The 17143-nt window shown below is 53.9% G+C and overlaps 1 protein-coding gene across 1 annotated transcript; it reads right to left on the bottom strand.

Moving 5' to 3' along the window:
- Positions 1 to 48: 48 nt before the first annotated feature.
- Positions 49 to 16490, bottom strand: CHRM4 (cholinergic receptor muscarinic 4). The gene is made up of 3 exons (XM_064658002.1): positions 16367 to 16490; positions 3616 to 3657; positions 49 to 3060 (listed from the first exon to the last, which is right to left on the bottom strand). Exons 1-3 carry the CDS (start codon positions 16422 to 16424, stop codon positions 1583 to 1585), a joined length of 1578 nt encoding a protein of 525 aa, XP_064514072.1. The 5' UTR covers positions 16425 to 16490; the 3' UTR covers positions 49 to 1582.
- Positions 16491 to 17143: the final 653 nt, after the last annotated feature.

Here is a 17143-nt window from a genome sequence, read left to right as displayed (position 1 = left end):
TGGGAAGGAGCACCCAGGTGATGACTCATTTACTCCTCACACTGTAGCTGTTGTTTTCTGATTCAAGGTCTTTATTTGTCTTGGGATGGGATGGGATGGGTTGGGCCCCAGTTGTAACCATTTGAATATACCCAGAAGCCCACCAGGCATTTTGGGCACACCTGTGTGAATTATCCTAAAGGCAGTGGTGGAGGGGTTTCCATCTGGGTTGGGGCAGCCTTTCTCCAGGTTACACAGCATCATCTTGATGTGAGGATGGGAAAGAAATATGGACACAAAATTTGCCAGTGCTAGAGTGGCCCTGTCCCATTCCTTGTCTACACCTGGCTGTGTCCACCAATGCTTCCAGAAACCTGGCTTTGGAAGAAGCTGAGCAGCAGTCCTGGGATGGCCTGGGTTTGCACACACAGCGGGGCTGGGCGGAGGCTGGGACGCTGGCTGAAGCCCGCATGCTGAGGGCTCTGCCACAACACCCACGACAGCATTACATCCATTTACAAAGCTCAGCAACTGGGTCCTTCAGCCTCCCTGGAGCATCCTGCTGCATCCCGGCCAGGAGAGGGCCTCTCCCGCCTCCAGAGCCATGCACCAGGCCTCCCATACCCACCATGGGGAGACTGGGAACCTGCTCATGGTCCAGATGAAACACAGGGCAACTCTGCCACATTGTAAACTCTCTTCCCACTTGCCTCCAAGGCCCCCAGGTCCCACCTGTCCCACCCAAGGACAGTTAATTTCACAGTCACTGCTGCCCACTTCTCAGGGGCCACGTTCCCCAGGCTGTGGAGCTAACTCCTGCACCACACCACTGCTTTCTTTGCAGTTTTAGTTTCCATCACCACAGGAGGTGACTGGACTTCACACTCCTCATCCAGGAGTGAGATACTTGGCTTGTTTGTCCAGGCATTTGCTGGCTGAGGACAGAAAGGGCATGAAGAGGACAGTGGAGCCAAAGTCCAGGGAAAAATTCTGCCCTGGGTCCCTGCATGAGGATGCCCGATGGCACTCTGAGGAGAAAGGAAGGAGTTTGCCACATGTTAGGGTGCAATCTTGCCTGCCCTGGGAGGGGGCCTGACTGGGCCAGTAGGGCTCCCCATTAGCATGTCTGAGCTAGCCTGGTACAAGATGTCTAGCAAATGTTTGGCCCTGGTTTCTTTTCATTTCTCGGGTAATAAACATTTTAAAAGCCCATTGAAAGCATCCAGCATTAGCCCATCTGCATGCAGACAAGCTCTGATGCCCTGGAGACAGTCAGCCAGGGGAGAAGTTGCATCCAGTCTTAGGAGAAACACTGATGCCATTTGGCCAATCTCAAGAGCATGGAGCTGGGGAGGGCTCCTGGTGACCACATCTCCTCTTGCCTCTGGCTTTCCTGCTGGCTCCCCAGGCTAGTCCCCAGGCCCCGGAAGGACTTGCAGCTCAGAGGTGCCTTGGATCTTTGTCAGCATTAGATGAAGGGCATCATCTGCAATCACTGCACAGTCTGCACTGTTGTGAGTGGGGAGCAGAGGAACCCCTGCTGGCAAAGGAGGCAAAGGGAAGGGCTTCCATAATGTTACTGAAGTGGTCCCTGAGTGCCAGTTTATCTGGCTGTGCCAATGTTCCTGTACTGGCACATGAGAAGGTGCTTGAAGGTTTTCTTGAAAGTGGCATTGCAGAGGGCATAGCAGGCTGGGTTGATGGTGCTGTTGACATAGCAGAGCCAGTAGCCAATGTACCACACTGTTTCAGGTACACAGGTCTCACAGAAGGTGTTAATGAGGACCATCACGTTGTATGGAGTCCATGTGAGTATGAAGGCTAGCAGGATAGCAAATATGGTGCGGGTGACTTTCTTCTCTCGGGCTGCCATCTGGCGCTTTTTCCGTACTTGGCTTCTGGCAATGCTAGCAAACTTCCTGGCAACATTGGCTGGGCGGCTGTTGGCCAGGGAGTTGTGGTTAGAGGCTCCAGCCTTAGCTGGGACAATCTCAATGGCGGTAACACATTCACTCCCAGTCTGCTTGGTGACAATCTTAATCTTGGACCACTTGGAAGTTGGGTTCACCCGTGGGTGGGATGGGCTCTGTCCTTGTCCCACTGGCAAGATTTCTGCTGTAGGCTTGTCTTTTGTGGTCTGGGTCATACTGACAGTGCTGGACTCATTAGATGTCTCCTTCTCTTCCTGATGGCCAGTGGCCTCTGTCTGTGCTGATGGCTGGTCATCCACTTTCCCATTCCTCACCTCCTCCTTCACCTCCACAGCCCTCTTGGGAGAGTTATTATTGTTCTGTTTGACCAGGGGGCCCTTGAGGAACCTGAGGGACTTGGCTTTCCTCTCTTTCCTGCTTTCAGGCTTATGTCTCCGCACCCTGCTTCTGCTGGCCAGGGAGATGTGGATGTACAGCACTGTCATGATGACTACGGGAAGGTAGAAAGCAGCAATGGCCGTGCCAAAGGTCACTGCTGGGTTGGAGAGGAACTGGATGTAGCATTCCCTCTCAGGGACTGTCCTCTTGCCCACAATGAACTGCCAGAACAAGATGGCAGGGGCCCAGAGAACGAAGGACAATATCCATGCGGCTGCAATCATCAGCCCTGCCATCTTGGTGGTCCTCCTGGCGGGGTACGTCAGGGGCTTGGTGACACAGAAGTACCGGTCAAAGCTGATGATGAGCAGGTTCATGACAGAGGCATTGCTCACCACATAGTCCAGAGCCAGCCACAGGTCACACACCACGGCCCCCAGCGGCCAGTAGCCTTTGATGATGTAGACAGTGTAGAGGTTCATGGAGAAGACCCCGATGATAAGGTCTGCGCAGGCCAGGCTGAAGAGGAAGTAGTTGTTGACGGTCTGGAGCTGTCGGTTCACCTTGATGGAGAGCATCACCAGGATGTTCCCCACCACGGTGACAAGGCTGAGCGAGCCAGTGACTGTGGCAATGAAAACCAGTTCCACTGTCTTGTAGTTGGTGGGAGGCTGGATGGCCACCTCGGAGCGGTTGCCCAGGGTGAAGTTGTCATAGGTCAGGTTGGCCATCTTTGCCTGCCAGGGCTGAGCAGAAAGGTTGTGCATGGAGTCTGCAAGGGGAACGGGGAAAGAAAGGGAGAATATCAGACTTGCCGGCCTGTGCTGGCAGCATTTGCTGCCTTCTCATTTTCCCAGGCCATCATTGCTCTTGGCTAGTGCTCAAAAATCTCATGGCATTCCTGGTCTTTCTCTGCCACTACAGCCTTCCCCCAGAAGTTCTCTGGAGGCAGTTTTTGTGTCCCTTTTTTAGCAGTAGAGGAGGCACAGAGGCTGCAGAGAGAGAAGCAGGGTCAGGTCTAGGGACAGCCCTTTGGCCAGGGTGAGGTGGGCCTTTTTTGCAGGGCCAGAAACTGCATCCTGGCAGGAGCACAGACCTCATGTGCCCCGGAGAGGCACGCAGAGACCAAAGGTCTTCTTGGGGAACGGGGCTGCAGAGCCCAGCAGTGATGCACACACAGCACTCGCTGCTAGAACAGCATGGCATGGAGCCAGTGCCCTGCCTCAGAGATGAGAGCGGGTTTATGGTATGCCTCAGGCATGTCCTGCTGAGCTCCCCAAGAGGGGGGTTAATCCACAAAACCTGTGCCATGGCCCGCTCAGCTCACCTGTGTCTCTGGCAGCAAACAGTTCCTTCTGGAAGATGAAATCTGTGACAAGGAAAACAGCAAGTTACACTACAGCTTCAGACCCAAGGAGTTTGTGTGACTCCCACATCTTACTGGGGGCACCAACCTGTCCAATAGGTTGACTGCCTGGATGCAGATGGCTGAAAAACCAAGGCTGAAAATGGGTAATTTGGCTTGGCCTGGTTCACAGCACAGCCCTAGCAGGCACAGGAGGGGGAGGGAGCTGCATGAGTGCCATCAGTCAGTGACACTGGTAAGTGATGGCCCCTTACCCCAGTCCCACATCACGCTGCAGCTGCTGCCACCCCAGCCGTGGAGATGTACAGGGTGAAGTCAGACACCTCAGCATGGAATTATTTATGAAAGGTGATGAGAATTATGGACAGAAAGACTGCCTTCATCCAAAACAAGATGCCTGTGGTTAACTCCCCAAGGTAAGAGTAGAATGGACCTTAAAAAAAAATCAGTAGACCAAAATTGCTGTGTTGGGACGAAGGGGAATTTCCTGGAAGGTGAAGGAAAAGCAAAGGTGCTGAGGGAGATGGACTAGACAGAAGAGCTTCCCACTGGACCTGCCTCTCCTGCACCACACGGACCCCCAAAACATGCTGGGCCTTCAGCAGCTTTACCCTGGGTGCTGGGGTCATCCCAACCCCACCAGCCCATCAAGGGCAGCCTCTCCAGCAGCTTTGCCTGGCACCCAGGGCAGTGGTCCTGCCAGGCAGCCCATCCAGCCCCATGGGTGCTGCTGCCAGGAACCCAGTGGAAACCAGTGAGCAAGTGGGTGTCCACACAGTGGGACACTGTGCCCTTGACACAGCATGTCTCTACAAGCTGGTGTGGGTGCTGGCTCCCAATGCCTGGTACTCCTGAAGTTGATTTTGCTAAGTGTATAAACATGCCATTAACATGCACCTCTTCCAGATGGGGTCTGGCAGGCTCTGGGATCAGTTCATCTATTTAAAGTATTTTAAAATAAATGCCCTTGTCTTTCATTTGTGGCGAGGGTAGAAGATTTCTGCCATCAGCAAACAACCAAGGTTTTAATATAACCACTTTCTAAAGAGATGCAGGTATAATTAAATGGAAACGTGGCTGCTGAGATGCTAAAGCCAGGCACCAATGTAGCCATTGGGCAGCTTCTGCATTAGCAAGGCTACAGCCACGGTAGCGGTGGAGCTTTTCTTCCAGGTGCAGGGGAAAGAAGTGGGTGAGGGACAAAGAAATACCTCTCTACCATTACCTTCTGAGCCTGTTACACATGGTCCATGAAGACGAAATGCTTTGAAAAGAAAGCAGTACCCTTTGGTATATGCTAAATTCTAGATACCAACGGGGGAGGAAGCCTAGTGGCATTGCCCAGCTTTACACCCAGCTCCAAGTGCAAGGGATGCATCAAGGGAGAGGGAGAGAGGTTTCTGCTGCCATCCTTCCTGGGCACCCAGCCAGGGATGTCAGAAGAGGTGATAAGTATATAAAATGGCTTAGAAATATATAATCATGGCAGTTTGGGGGTTGATTTCAATACAATTGAAATGAGTTTTAATTTCTTCACTTTGGTGAGATGGGGAGATTTAACTGTCATTCTTGTAACAGCTAATCAAACCGATCAGACAACCTAGCAATCATGCAGACATCTACCCCAGCTCTTCCAAGAAGAATCTGAAAATCTTGAAAAGAAACCTTTCCATTGTCTCTGCTAAAATGAGGGTTTCACTTTTCTCATTTTTGTTCATGAACCAGCCTCCTCTTCTAAGTGCATCTAATTAATTATCGGCCTTGACAGGTGCTTGTGTTCTCAGTTGCCCAAAGTAAGAAAAGTCCATCTCAACCCACTCTACAAAACTGTTTATACAGGTCACGAGACAAGCAGGAAAGGCTGATGCAGACCCACACACGTGCGTTTGGATGCCACCCAGAGGTCATGCTGCAAAATGGTGTGATGAGGCAGAGGCAACTGCAGCCTCAGGGTGGAGGGCTTACATGGGCATTTTGAAAATGAACCTTCACCTAATAGCAAAAATAAAGCAATCACCTGTGTGAGGGAAGGAGGGGGAATGAAAATGCTTAAAGGTATGAGGATACATACAGCACAGACATACAGCAACACATACAAGTTGAAGATGTGTACACCACTCACCTCGCCTCAGATGCCCTGGCTATTCTTTGCCATGCCCCAGCTCACTGGGCATCACTTTTTTCCCCCATTTTCTGCTCTCTTCATCCAGCTATGTCACTCTTCTGTCTGCTACTCCCTCTCTGAACTCACTGGGACAGCTCTGCACTGCCTTTGCCTTCCTGAGCAGGGCAGGCAGCTCAGTCCAGAGCTGGGAGTAGGCCAAAGATGTTACAAATTTGTTAGGGCTCAGAGCAGTTGACCAAGCCATGCATTATGCTTACATAGGCACTGGGGATAGATCCTACCATTTGCCTTTGACATGGAGAGTATCCATGTTGGGTGGGTAGGGCCTGGGTAGGGACACAGCCCTCAAGGCAAACACGGATCTGTCTGCATCTGCATGATGTATCTGAGGATGGAGGGAGCACACAAGAGAGCTGTGGTGCTGCGACAAACTCACCAGTGTGACTGCATCTCCACCCTCATGCCAGCCACATCATTGCTCCCAATTCTGTGAAGCCCCCAGACACCAAGGAATCTCTTCAGGCGTGGGGTCTTCCCACGAAATGTCTCCCGTATGTACCTCAGTGCCCAGCTCTCGCTGCCTGCGCCTCCAGGAGCACATTTCTTCTCTCCCTCCCCTCATACCCCCCCCATCACCCTCCTTGTCTCCATCCTCTTTTGCCTCCCACCTTCATGATGACACCGCAGACAGGGAGGAGACTTAGCCTTTGCAAAGCTCAGAGATCACTTCAGAAGGGCTCCTGGGGCTGAGGCCCCTATCTGTGACACCAATTGGCTTTTCAGCCTGCGCATGTTATCCTATGTCTGCAGTGCTCAGTGGGTGCTCTGCCACACTTGCTTGCACCAGTCAGCTACAGCAAAATTTCTCAGACTTTTGGCAATGATTTATGGTTGGTTTTCTCCTCTCCACCAAAGCCATTAGGAGTCTCCAACTCTTCACCAAGAACATCTTTTGGGCTAAGGGTTTCTGTGGCTGCTGCAGTGCTCAGCAATTGCGTCATCAAGATAGCGAAACACCTTTCCCTTCCCACACATCATCTTGCATGTTATGGATGAAGACATAAGGCACAGGTAGTCACAGATCCAAGCAGAGAAAGTTGTAATTTGGAGGGGTCCAACTATTTTGGGCAGTGCATGGCACAGCAGGGTCTCCATTGCTGCCTGAAATCGTGGGTGCCACCACTGTTGGGTGAGGAGACAGCTCCAGAACGAGAGCAAAGCCAGTGCTGCCCACCCCTCCTCAGTCACAGGGTGACATCCAATGGCACAGCAGAAAACTCCGGCTATTTCCTTGCTGCACACCTTATATGCAACTCCAGCAAGCCTTCCCAGACTCTCAGCTCCTGAAAACTGCCTTACAGCCTGTTGCCAGGTAGAAAAGGCAAAAGCCCTGTCATGGACTGCTGATGATCCCCCTGTACCCAAAAAGTCTGAATTAGCTAGAAGCTGGTGCTCCATTAGGTGCAGTTAGTGACTGAGAATCTGCTGAGCATTCAACTTGTGTGGGATGGAGGGTTTAACTCCCTCCTGCCTCCACTGCTCCCTGTGTGGAAGGAGCTGGCCACCGTCCCCACCAGCGCGGCAAAGACAATTGGACAGGCTGGTATTTACACACACCCATGTGATGCTGGCACCTCAAATTATGGGATGAGCTCCTGGACCAAGCAGCCCTATCATCCCAGTGTTCTCTGCTTCTCGTCCCTGTGCTGCACAGCCTCCCTCTGCCCCTCCACAGCCTGTGTCCCTCATGTCACCACCAGCCATGCCCCTTCCTGTTTTGACACTGCCTCCATCCCAGTCTCAGCCTCAGCACTGGGGGAAGTGAGTGTGTGTGGGGGGGGGGTAGAGTCACATCTGATCCACATGCAGCTTGAAGCAAGATCTCTGGGAATGATCAGGGCTGTGCACACACCCAGTGTGCTCTGCAAGCATCCCCACCATAAAACAAGCCCCACACTCATACACCAGCCTGGGGAGGAAGATGTTTAGAGGAAGGAGAGGAATTAGAGGAACCCTTACTTTAAGAGCCGCTTATGAGTGTGAGCTGCTCCCAGAGGAGATGGGCCTTTGATCTGCATTGGTTTGGAGCAACAGCAAAACTGAAGAGACTTTGAGCCCAGGGACAGGATGGGGTGGTTGTGGCTGCCAGATCCTGGTTGGCTGGATCCTGTGGGGCTCTTGGTGCTGCCTGTCTCCACGAGGAAGGGAAGCTGACCCCCTCCACTGCAGGCACATCCCAGGAGAAGGCACACATCACCCCCTGCTCTGGCTGGATGCAGAAGGCTGGGCCAGTGCACATCACCTTTGGTGTCACAATTGGAAAGAGCCTGGCCAGCCCCACAGCAGCCCCCTGCTTGTCTTTGCCTTCCTAAAAGTGCCGAGAGGGTGAAAATCTTTATGGGATTAGTCCTGTCATGTCAAACTGCTGATGTGATGTGGGTCTGGGCAGTTAGTTCAGCCATCACCACACGGAGGAGAGGAGAGAGAAAAAGGAGGGAATAGAAGATGCTGAACATTTATGGCTCATGCCCATAAAGGGAAGAGATACTCAGGGAAGGGTGACAGTTTGTGGTGCTAATTGCATTATCTAATAGCTGTTAATTAGCTCCTGAATCATGGCACCAGTTTAGAGCTAGTGAAGGATTGTTCTGGTTGACAGATTCACACCCCTCAGAGTGTGAAAACAGAGTTCCTGTTAACTGTGTATTGTAGAAATACAATACACAGGAGAGGACCAAGCAGAGGCCCTGTGCCTGGCAGGGGGAGGGTTGTTGTCAGGCTACTTCCGTGTGTGCCTCTGTATCGAGAATGAGGAAAACAATAAACAACTGGAAAAACAGAAAGGAGATGAGAGCTGAGGGTCCAAATGTTGTGTTAAAATGGCAGGGCTCCCCCTGCCCTCCTGGCTCCAGCTGGTGGCTGTGCTTTCACTCCCCTGGCACATCAAGGTTTGATGGACCTGAAGGTCCTGCTCCAAGGGAGATCTGACCCATCATGGCACAGGAATAGTTTCTTGTCAGTAGCATATGGGGTGGTTCTAGGCATTTTATTTTTCCACTGAATAATTTATTCCTCTTTCTTCCTCTGCTATTCAACTGGTTCTCATGAGGCAAAGCAAATTCCTCCATCCCTACATGTTGAGAGTCTCTGATAGCTTTTCCTGGAGCCACTGGAAAAGCAGTGAGCAGAGTGCCACAGGAGTGGCCAGCTTTTGGAGGGAGGTGAGGGGGCCAGAGAATCCCCCGTTCTTGACATGTGTTTGTACATCAGGTTTTGAAAATTCAGTGTGTCTGGGGCCAGAAGGGAGTGTTGAAGTTTTCTATCTCACCACCTGCCCCAAGCAAGTCAGGAGCTCCCCTGCCTTCACTGCTGCTTGTAACTATGTGGCTATTGTTGCGTTTCAGGGTAAAACAGGCACTGCATCCAGGGTGGCATGCACCTGGCTGTGAGAAGCACTTGCAGGTCAGAGGCTTACGAGCTGCTCATGTAGGTAGTGACCCAGCCCATCAGGCTCACCAGCATCCTACAGCTGACAGAGCTGCAACCCCTGCCCAAACTGCCCCCCCGGTCTTGTCTGTATCCTTAATATGCCCTGTGTCATACACAGCTTGTAAGAGGCCACACTAGCATTACCAGACAAAAAGCGAGCTGGTGAAAAAGTGTTTTTAAGAAAGTGATTGAAAGTCACTCCTATAAATAGCACACCAGCACACTGGTCACTCTGACAATTAATTAACCGTCTGTCACCCAATTATTAGGCCAAATAAATAACCTATCAGTGGAATGCTATCAGCAAGTGTGCACGGCAAATGCCATGCAAGCCAAAGTCCAGCCTTACCCGGCAGTGCCCAGCCTGCAGCTCCCTGGCACCAGCAGCTCTCCCAGCAGGTCCCACGCCTGCGCTGGCTCCGATGGGTAACATCATGGAGGGAGAAGGCTCACCATGGCGGCATCCCACAGTGGGGCAGAGGGAGACACAGTGCCCTCTCCCCGAGTGCCCTCTTGACTGCCCCAGGGCTGCAGCTCCCAGCCGGTGGCAGACCTCAGCCCATGCTGCTGAGCCAGGAAGGTGCTGGGCTTCCAGCTGAGCCTGGGCTGCAGCCACACTTCCCCCCTCCCATCCACTGCATTAATGCTCTCTGCCTCAGAGAGATGCTCACGTTCTTTTATATGCCTGGGCTGAATCTTTAACAGAACCCAGCTGTTTCAAGGCAGTGCAACAGAAATAACCCTGCTGCAGCTACAGGTCCCGCTGCCAGGAAGGGCTTTGGGATCAGCCAGCAGAGGGGAAGGAGGGAGAGAGGGAGGATTACAGCAACAAGTGACTACTTGGATTAGCTGGGCTCTCCCCAGGGAGAGGTTAGTGGCTGGGATCAGATGCCTGTAGGAGAGACAGTGGTGGAGGAGAGACTGGGGATTAGAGGTCCAGGAGTTGCAAGATCCCAAGTCTGTTTGCTTAGAAAAGCGGCTCCCACTGCCCCAGGGACAGGCCTTGCCTGGGGAAACCAAGGGGGAAGGACTCAGCCCCTCTTTGGGGAAGCCCCCTCACCCTGCCACTGCCCCACGCAGCCATGGTTGCCCACACCAAGTCCCCACCACCCACATGGGGAATCAGCCCCTTCAGCCCCATCCCAGGAGCCAGTGCTGGTGCTGAATAAGGCAGGGGCTGGCCCCCATGCAGCGGCCTGGAGCACCCTGCACTCGCCCTCTTTGTCCTCACAGGGTCCCCATAAGCCATAGGGTGGGGATGCAGCTCAAACAGTCAGGGATGCAGTGTTGCTCTGGCAGAGCATCCGTGTCAGTAGGGCAGGGAGAACATGTTTCTTTGTAACTCTTCCCAGAGCTGAGGTACCATAGGGCAGCTCATCTGAAATTTTAAACACCTGACAATGGAAATGAGAGCCCCCTACTCCATGGAGCAGGGTGAGGCTCTGTGGGGCTTTGAGAGGATGAATGAACCAGCTGAGCAGTGGGTGAGAGAAAAGAGATCTGATGCCCTAAGCCAAGCACAGAAAATTGGGCAAGGGCAAGGACCCTACTGGATGGATGTGTATGTGAGAGAGGAGAGCTCTAGTCCTGGGGACAGATAGCGTGTGGGAATCTTTGAGGTGCTAATGAAAAAGGAATGAATATATGAGACCTCACTTGGCCACAAGACCTGCTAGATGGTTTGGAGTTGGAGGTGATGCCTGAGCGAAGGTACAGACTGAGGGAGAGGAGCTACAGCAGAAGGTGGTCAGGAAAGACTAGAGCACGGAGAGGCAGAACGGGAAGTGTGGGGGCCAGGGGAGGAGGGCAGGTAGGAAATCTCCATCCATAGTGACAACAGAGGAGGGGAGGGATGGAGATGAAAGAAGTGGGAATAGTTTCAGACTGCCAGGGAAGGATTACATATCTCCCCTGCAGAAAAGCCCTAAGAAAACCTGAGAAGGAGAGACCTTACACAGAGATATTGCCTGCAAACCTCTCACTGATGCCTTCCCCTGAGGCTCCTACCACCTCCTGGCTCAGCAGAGCTGGGCTGGGCTGGAAACCTTTGTGGGCTGCAGCTCTGGCTCAGACAGTCTGGCTCTGCCTAGGAGTCACCTCTCTCATGGCAGGATGGTGGTCTCCGCCCTGTCATGGCCCCACACCAATGCTGCAGGCAGCACTTCTCAGCACTGGGCTGGGGTTTTAGCCATCTCATTGCCTCTGACTGCACATGGTAGCAGAGGGCTTCATAAGTTGAGCATCACTTGGTGGGTGATCTGTGCTCTGTGAGCAGTGTAGAGACCACTGTGCTAAACGCTGCTTCTAAGTGCTGCAGAAAGATAGGCCCAAGGCCAGGCAACTCATGCCTGTTGTCAGACAAAGGCCGGTGCCAGAAGAGTTTCATTGCTCTCCCCTCCTCTCTGCACACATGCATGCACTTTTTTGGCTTTAATTGGGACTGCACATGATGTAACTGCCAGCAGAGCAAGGATCTAAACTACCCTAGAGGCACTAGAGACGCTCCTTTCCATCTCAGCCATGCAAAGATCCTTCAAGGATCTTTATCCCTCCTCGGCAGAGCTAGCCTGACGCACTGCCTGGGACTTGGAAGCAAACATCAACATGGGGAGGGTCTGCAAGCGAGGGGGCAGCGAAGCCCGGCGCCATGCATGCCTCCAGAGAGCTGCCCTGTGACCTGGAGCGGATGTGAGGGCCCGGGACATCGTGTTTGCAGAGCGATGTTTTCAGACCTCAGCGTTGCACAACTGAAGCTCTGAGTTTCCCATAGACAAGTCAATTTAATTCTGCTTAAGGAGCCTAAAGACATTAACCCATTAAATGGCCAACACAAACCAGCTTTGCCATGAACCTTAAATCTGCTGATGACATTTTGCCTCCAGACACTTCCAGCTGAGGTACCTGTGCCAGTCTCCAGCTACCTCCTCCGCCAAGGTGCAAGGTGGTATAAAATACATTAGATTTAATAGCTGATGCGGTACCAGAGGGGCTGCTTCTCTGCCTTGCTTTCTTGGCTAGAGGTGCGCAGCCAGCCTTGACAGCTCAGTAATGTGGCGATAGCTCTGGCCAAGCCTACTGCGCATGAGGAGCTCCATGGTTTACACTGAGTCCTGCCTTTAAAGGACAAATTTCCCAGCTGCTGCCCTTCTTTCATCAGCTGACCTGGGATAAAACTCCTCTTCGAGGCTCTTGAATAAAAGTAAACAGAGCTGTGGTTCCCCTTGTCCCTCTCCAGCTCTCTCTGAGTCATGGAAACAGCGCCTGGGGTGGGAGAGGTTCCTCTGCAGCTGCACATCTCAGCCTGCCTAACACTGGTGCAGGGGGGTGGGAAGGGAACAGACACTCGGGGATCTTTGCTGCTGCCTCGTGCACCAAGTGGGACTGGAGCTAACACTGCACAGGACATAAAGGGAACAGGATCACAGTAAGGCAGAAGGGCCGGTGTCGCTCCCACAGCTCTGATTTGCAGGACCACCAGCAATAATTTCGGGGATTGCCAGGGGGACAAGGCTCTGTGCCTACAGCCATTGCATTTGCAGGCTTGGACAGGCTGGTGATGTCAATTTTCTCCGCAAACTTACATCATGCAAGGTACAAAGTGAGCCTTTGTTGGAGTTCCTCCTCTGTGCAGTGCAGCCTCAGGGCTAAAGGCATCTCTGGAGGGTCCCGGGAGCAGCCCTGGAGCAAAGGTGTGAGCAGCTGTGCCCAGCACGCAAGGGGTCAGGCTGGGGAGCATCTCCAGCAGTGCCTCATTTGCTCATGCTCACTGTGCCAGGGGACTCGGGGTCTGAACGCAGGTCAAATGATTGTCCTAGCACAGAGTCAAGTCCCAAGAGGACCAGTGCATTGATCCGCAGGCAAGGTGGGATGGCTGCCAACACACACAGACAGAGAGAGGGCTTCCAGGTGTCTCTAGCAAGGGGGACAGAGACTGGTCAGGTGTCTGCTCCTAAAACCCTACTTCTAAGCATCAAGGGGGAGATCTGTAGATGAGACACCTTGCCCTGTTCTCCTGCACCAGCAAGATTCTAAAGTGGGGCAGCCTGCCCAGGGAACACTTGCCACAGATTCACTTCTCCAGGAAGTGCCTAACTCCTCCTTGAAGCTTCAGCAACTGAATTTGTCCGAATATAGGCCAAGGGTTCACCTCAGTACATTCAAAGGTCTGGATTCAGCAAGACTTTGCTGTGCCTAGAGGGCTAAAGGGGTGTTGTGGTGGGTAGTGCTCCCAGGGACAGTTAAGGCTGGCACACTCTTCCACTTGGCTATGAGCTAGATAATAGCCATCCATTAAGACCCTCACTGCCTGGCCTGCTGGGGCCCTGGGCAGTAAAACACGAGTCTTCCTAGAAACTGGTGTCTGTTTTCTGACTGGTCACCTGAATCCTTCAGATGAAGGATGGATTTGGCATGGCTCCAGTCACCATCTTGAAGAGGCTTCAACATTGCCTGAGTGTGGAGCCCCACCTCACCACTGACACCTGGCACATTTGTGGTGGGTGCTGGTGCTTGGGCAGGCTAAGGAGCAGGCAGCAGGGGATGCTGGGATAGGGTTGAAGAGTGGAGAGGAAGTAGATGGGAATGATCAGGTCCAATACTTCCACTTCTTTGCTGCGCCAGGCCCTACACTGTCATGTCTCCCCGAAACACATCCTTTAAATATGCACTTTTAGAGCAGCCCAGAATGGATGCTGAAATGTAAAGCAAACCTCCTCCCTTGGCTTACTGGAGAGCAACAAGGGCGTAGACCTGTGTCAGACTGAGTGGCAATTGGCTCAAGGACAATGCCCGCCTCTTCAGAAGATGCCTGTCAAAGCCCTGATTTAGCGTGCCAAGGAGAAGGGGTCAGCTTGCATACATGAAACTCTTGTTGTGTATCCATGATGCGGAAAGAGGAGCTGTGTTTGTGCAGAAAGCAGCAACCCCTTGAATACAGCCTCCATTTCCCTCTCCTCTCACTATTGCTCTCCCCGCTGCCTTTGCAGAGCTCTGCTTGCAGAGCTGTGTCTGCCACCTCAGCCGTGCACTCACCAAACCTCTTCAACTCTGTGGATGCTGCTGGCCAGGTCTCAGCAGGGCAGGCAGACAAGGGCTCCACGCAAAGGTGTGCTAGGGACTGTTCTGCATCAGCCACTCCTCCTGGTCTCACTATTTTTCTTCCCTGTTTTTGTCTTTTTCTTTCTTTTTTTTCCTTGTTTTTTTTTTCCCCTAGGGAGATGTTTGTCATTTTCATTTAAAAAAGCAAAGAAACAAAACCCCAGCCATGACAAAACCTGACATCAATAAGATGCTCGTGGGGACAGTTAAAAGAGAAAAACCATGCTCCTTCTGCAAACTCAGAGTAATTGGATCACAGGATTAATTAATCATTTCAGTTCATTTCTCTTCTATGAAAGAAAACAGACTGACCCACTGAGACAGGTATGCCCCTCGTGTGAATAAACAAACCACTTTTACTGGTAGCCCTCCCCCTCCTTCTCCAGCCAGCTTTCCTCTGTGCCCACTCACCAGGTTACTCCTGGGGCTGCTGCTACTCTGTCCAGCAGATCTGGAAACTTGCTGCTGGCTCTGAGCAAGGGCACATTGGCTTGGGTCCCACAGGAATTGGGGGCTACTGCACACACCTGCTCCCATCCCCACCTTCCTCATCCAGGGCTCTGACCACTGGCTACAAATCCAGCTGAAGGGTGAACCAGGAATAGGTCGCTGATTCTTAGGATCTCCACTGGATGCCCTGTTCTTTGGTGGGATGCCTCATGGGGGCCTAGTCCAGGCTGGAGCAGCAGCAGGTGCTCAGATCACAGAAGTCAGGGTGTTAGGAAACAGGAGGTGATGCCCAGCAGTAGTGACAGCAAAAAGCATCTTGCTGTCACCTGTGATTTCAACGTGAGCATTGTCACTGGTGATGTTTTACCAAAAGCCTGGCTCTAAGATCCTGGTATTTGAATATTTTGATAGGTACTGTCAGCATCAACAAGCCACCCAACTGCATTGGTACTAACCCTTCCAACCCCTCCGCTCATTCTGCAAGTTGTGGCAGGAGAAGCCAGGCCGCTCTTGGAGGTCACTCGAGGCACTTGTGACAAAACATGGAGCCTCCAAATGCCCAGCTGGTCCCAACTGCCACAGGGCACAAGGGAACTCTGCTCCTCCTTGCCATAGAAGTATCTATGGCAAGAACTGTTTTCTGATTTGAAGCCAATGTCATTATTTTGGGAAGAAAGAAGGGTGTGGCTGCCTGACCTATGTCCATGATGGACCAATAGAGAACAGAGTGCCGCTCTGTCATTACCAGCAGGGAGGGTGCAGCAGGGCCAGAAAGGGCTAAAGGGAAGATAGGATCCACACTGGGTGAGAGAAGGGGCAAGATCTGCCCCGTTTGCAATGCCCAACCTGGCAAAGGGCTCTGTGGAGAGAGGGAAAACTTCTGCCTAGTCATGTCCTGGGAGGTGGCCACCATGGTCAGAGAGGTTTGTCCAGCGTGGGGACAAAGTATCCAAAACATATGAGATTGTGTCCCTACTGCTCTTGTTGGAATAGTGAAGGAAGCAAAGAAAGCGTTCAGGTAGTTTCTCACCCAGAATATCTCCTTCCCAGAGAAGGTACCAGGGGGGCAATTAACCCCCCTCCTGGGTTTCCTGCTGGGGGGGTGACTGCCCCGGGCGCTGCAGGCTGCTCATATACTCGACTCAGGGTGCCGACAGGGCCGTTTTCTCGGTGACAAGAGGGACCTGAGGTTCCAACGACGACGCATCCCGGGAACCGTGTTGGTTTGGATGGGAGAAGGGAAGGGGGTGCCAGACATCGCCCCGGTGCCCTGTCAGGACCGCACGGCTCTACACATCCCGGGGCAGCAAACAAGTGTGGGGGTCCCGACCCACGGGGCAGCCCGGGGTTCCCGGAGGGACGCGGAGGGGTGGGAAAGTTGGCAGAGAGACACCTGTCCCCATTCCTAGGGCGACCAGGTGCCATATCCCCCCGGGATGCGCACCTCCCTCCCCATGCACCCTAAAGCCATGCCGACACCCCCGGCAGGGACTATCCGGGGGATGCCCTGCGCCCGCCCCGCGCACACGGAGCCCCCGAGCAGCGACTCACCGGGCAGCCCAGCCCAGGGCGCGCCGCCGCCCGCCGCCGAGCGGTTCTCAGCGGCCATGGTGCCGCGCCGAGCACGCTGCCGCGCCGCCGGGGGCTCCGGCTGGCATGGCCCGGCCAGCTCCCGGCTCCCTGCTCCCGGCTCCCGGTCCCGGCGGCACCGCGCGCGGCGGAGGGGCGGGGAGAGGGGAGGGCCCGGCGCTGCCGGCTCGTCCCCGTCTCCCTCCCCCCGCCCCCGCCCTCCCCCTCTCCCAGATGTGTCGCCCCCAAATGTGCCTCCCCCAGATGTGCGCCCCCTTCGCCCACTCGCAGACCCACCGGGGCGGGGGAGGGGCGGGAGGGGGCACGACGTCAAGATCGGCGGCCAGTCCCCACGGCGTCGTTCCCCCCGTCCCAGATGGGGCCTCCCGTCCCCGCCGGCCAGATGTTGTGCGGGAGCGCTCCTGCAGCACCGCGGACAGCGCTCCTCGGACCGCCCGCTCCCGGCGCCGGGCTCTGGCCCCTGCTGCTCCCCGGCACACACCGGCGGGGATGAGCCCCGCTCCGCTGCAGCCGGCAGCGCCGGGAGAACCGGCGTCCAACGGTGGGAGAGAGCGAGGGGCCAGGAGGAACGGAGAGGCGCCCGGCACAGCCCGGGAAAAGGGAGTCCTGAGGAGCTGCCCGGTACTCAAAATACAGCCCCGGCACACACGTCTGCGAACTCGAGAGGCTCGGTGAACTCTGCCGGGCTGTCACTAATGCTCGGGATTGGGGTGTTCACTCAGAACAAAAACCTCATCA

The sequence above is a fragment of the Pseudopipra pipra genome, chromosome 6, assembly GCF_036250125.1.
Source record: "Pseudopipra pipra isolate bDixPip1 chromosome 6, bDixPip1.hap1, whole genome shotgun sequence".
NCBI lineage: Eukaryota > Metazoa > Chordata > Aves > Passeriformes > Pipridae > Pseudopipra > Pseudopipra pipra.
This window is presented reverse-complemented; position numbering and strand designations above follow the sequence as displayed.

Bases quoted from the DNA above. Each gene is read 5' to 3' on its own strand.
- CHRM4 (XM_064658002.1), bottom strand. From the start codon at position 16,424: ATGGCCGCTGAGAACCGCTCGGCGGCGGGCGGCGGCGCGCCCTGGGCT. The intron at 3,658-16,366 runs GTGAGTCGCTGC...TCCTTGTCACAG, and splicing joins GCCCTGGGCTGGGCTGCCCG to ATTTCATCTTCCAGAAGGAA. The intron at 3,061-3,615 runs GTGAGCTGAGCG...TTCCCCTTGCAG, and splicing joins GTTTGCTGCCAGAGACACAG to ACTCCATGCACAACCTTTCT.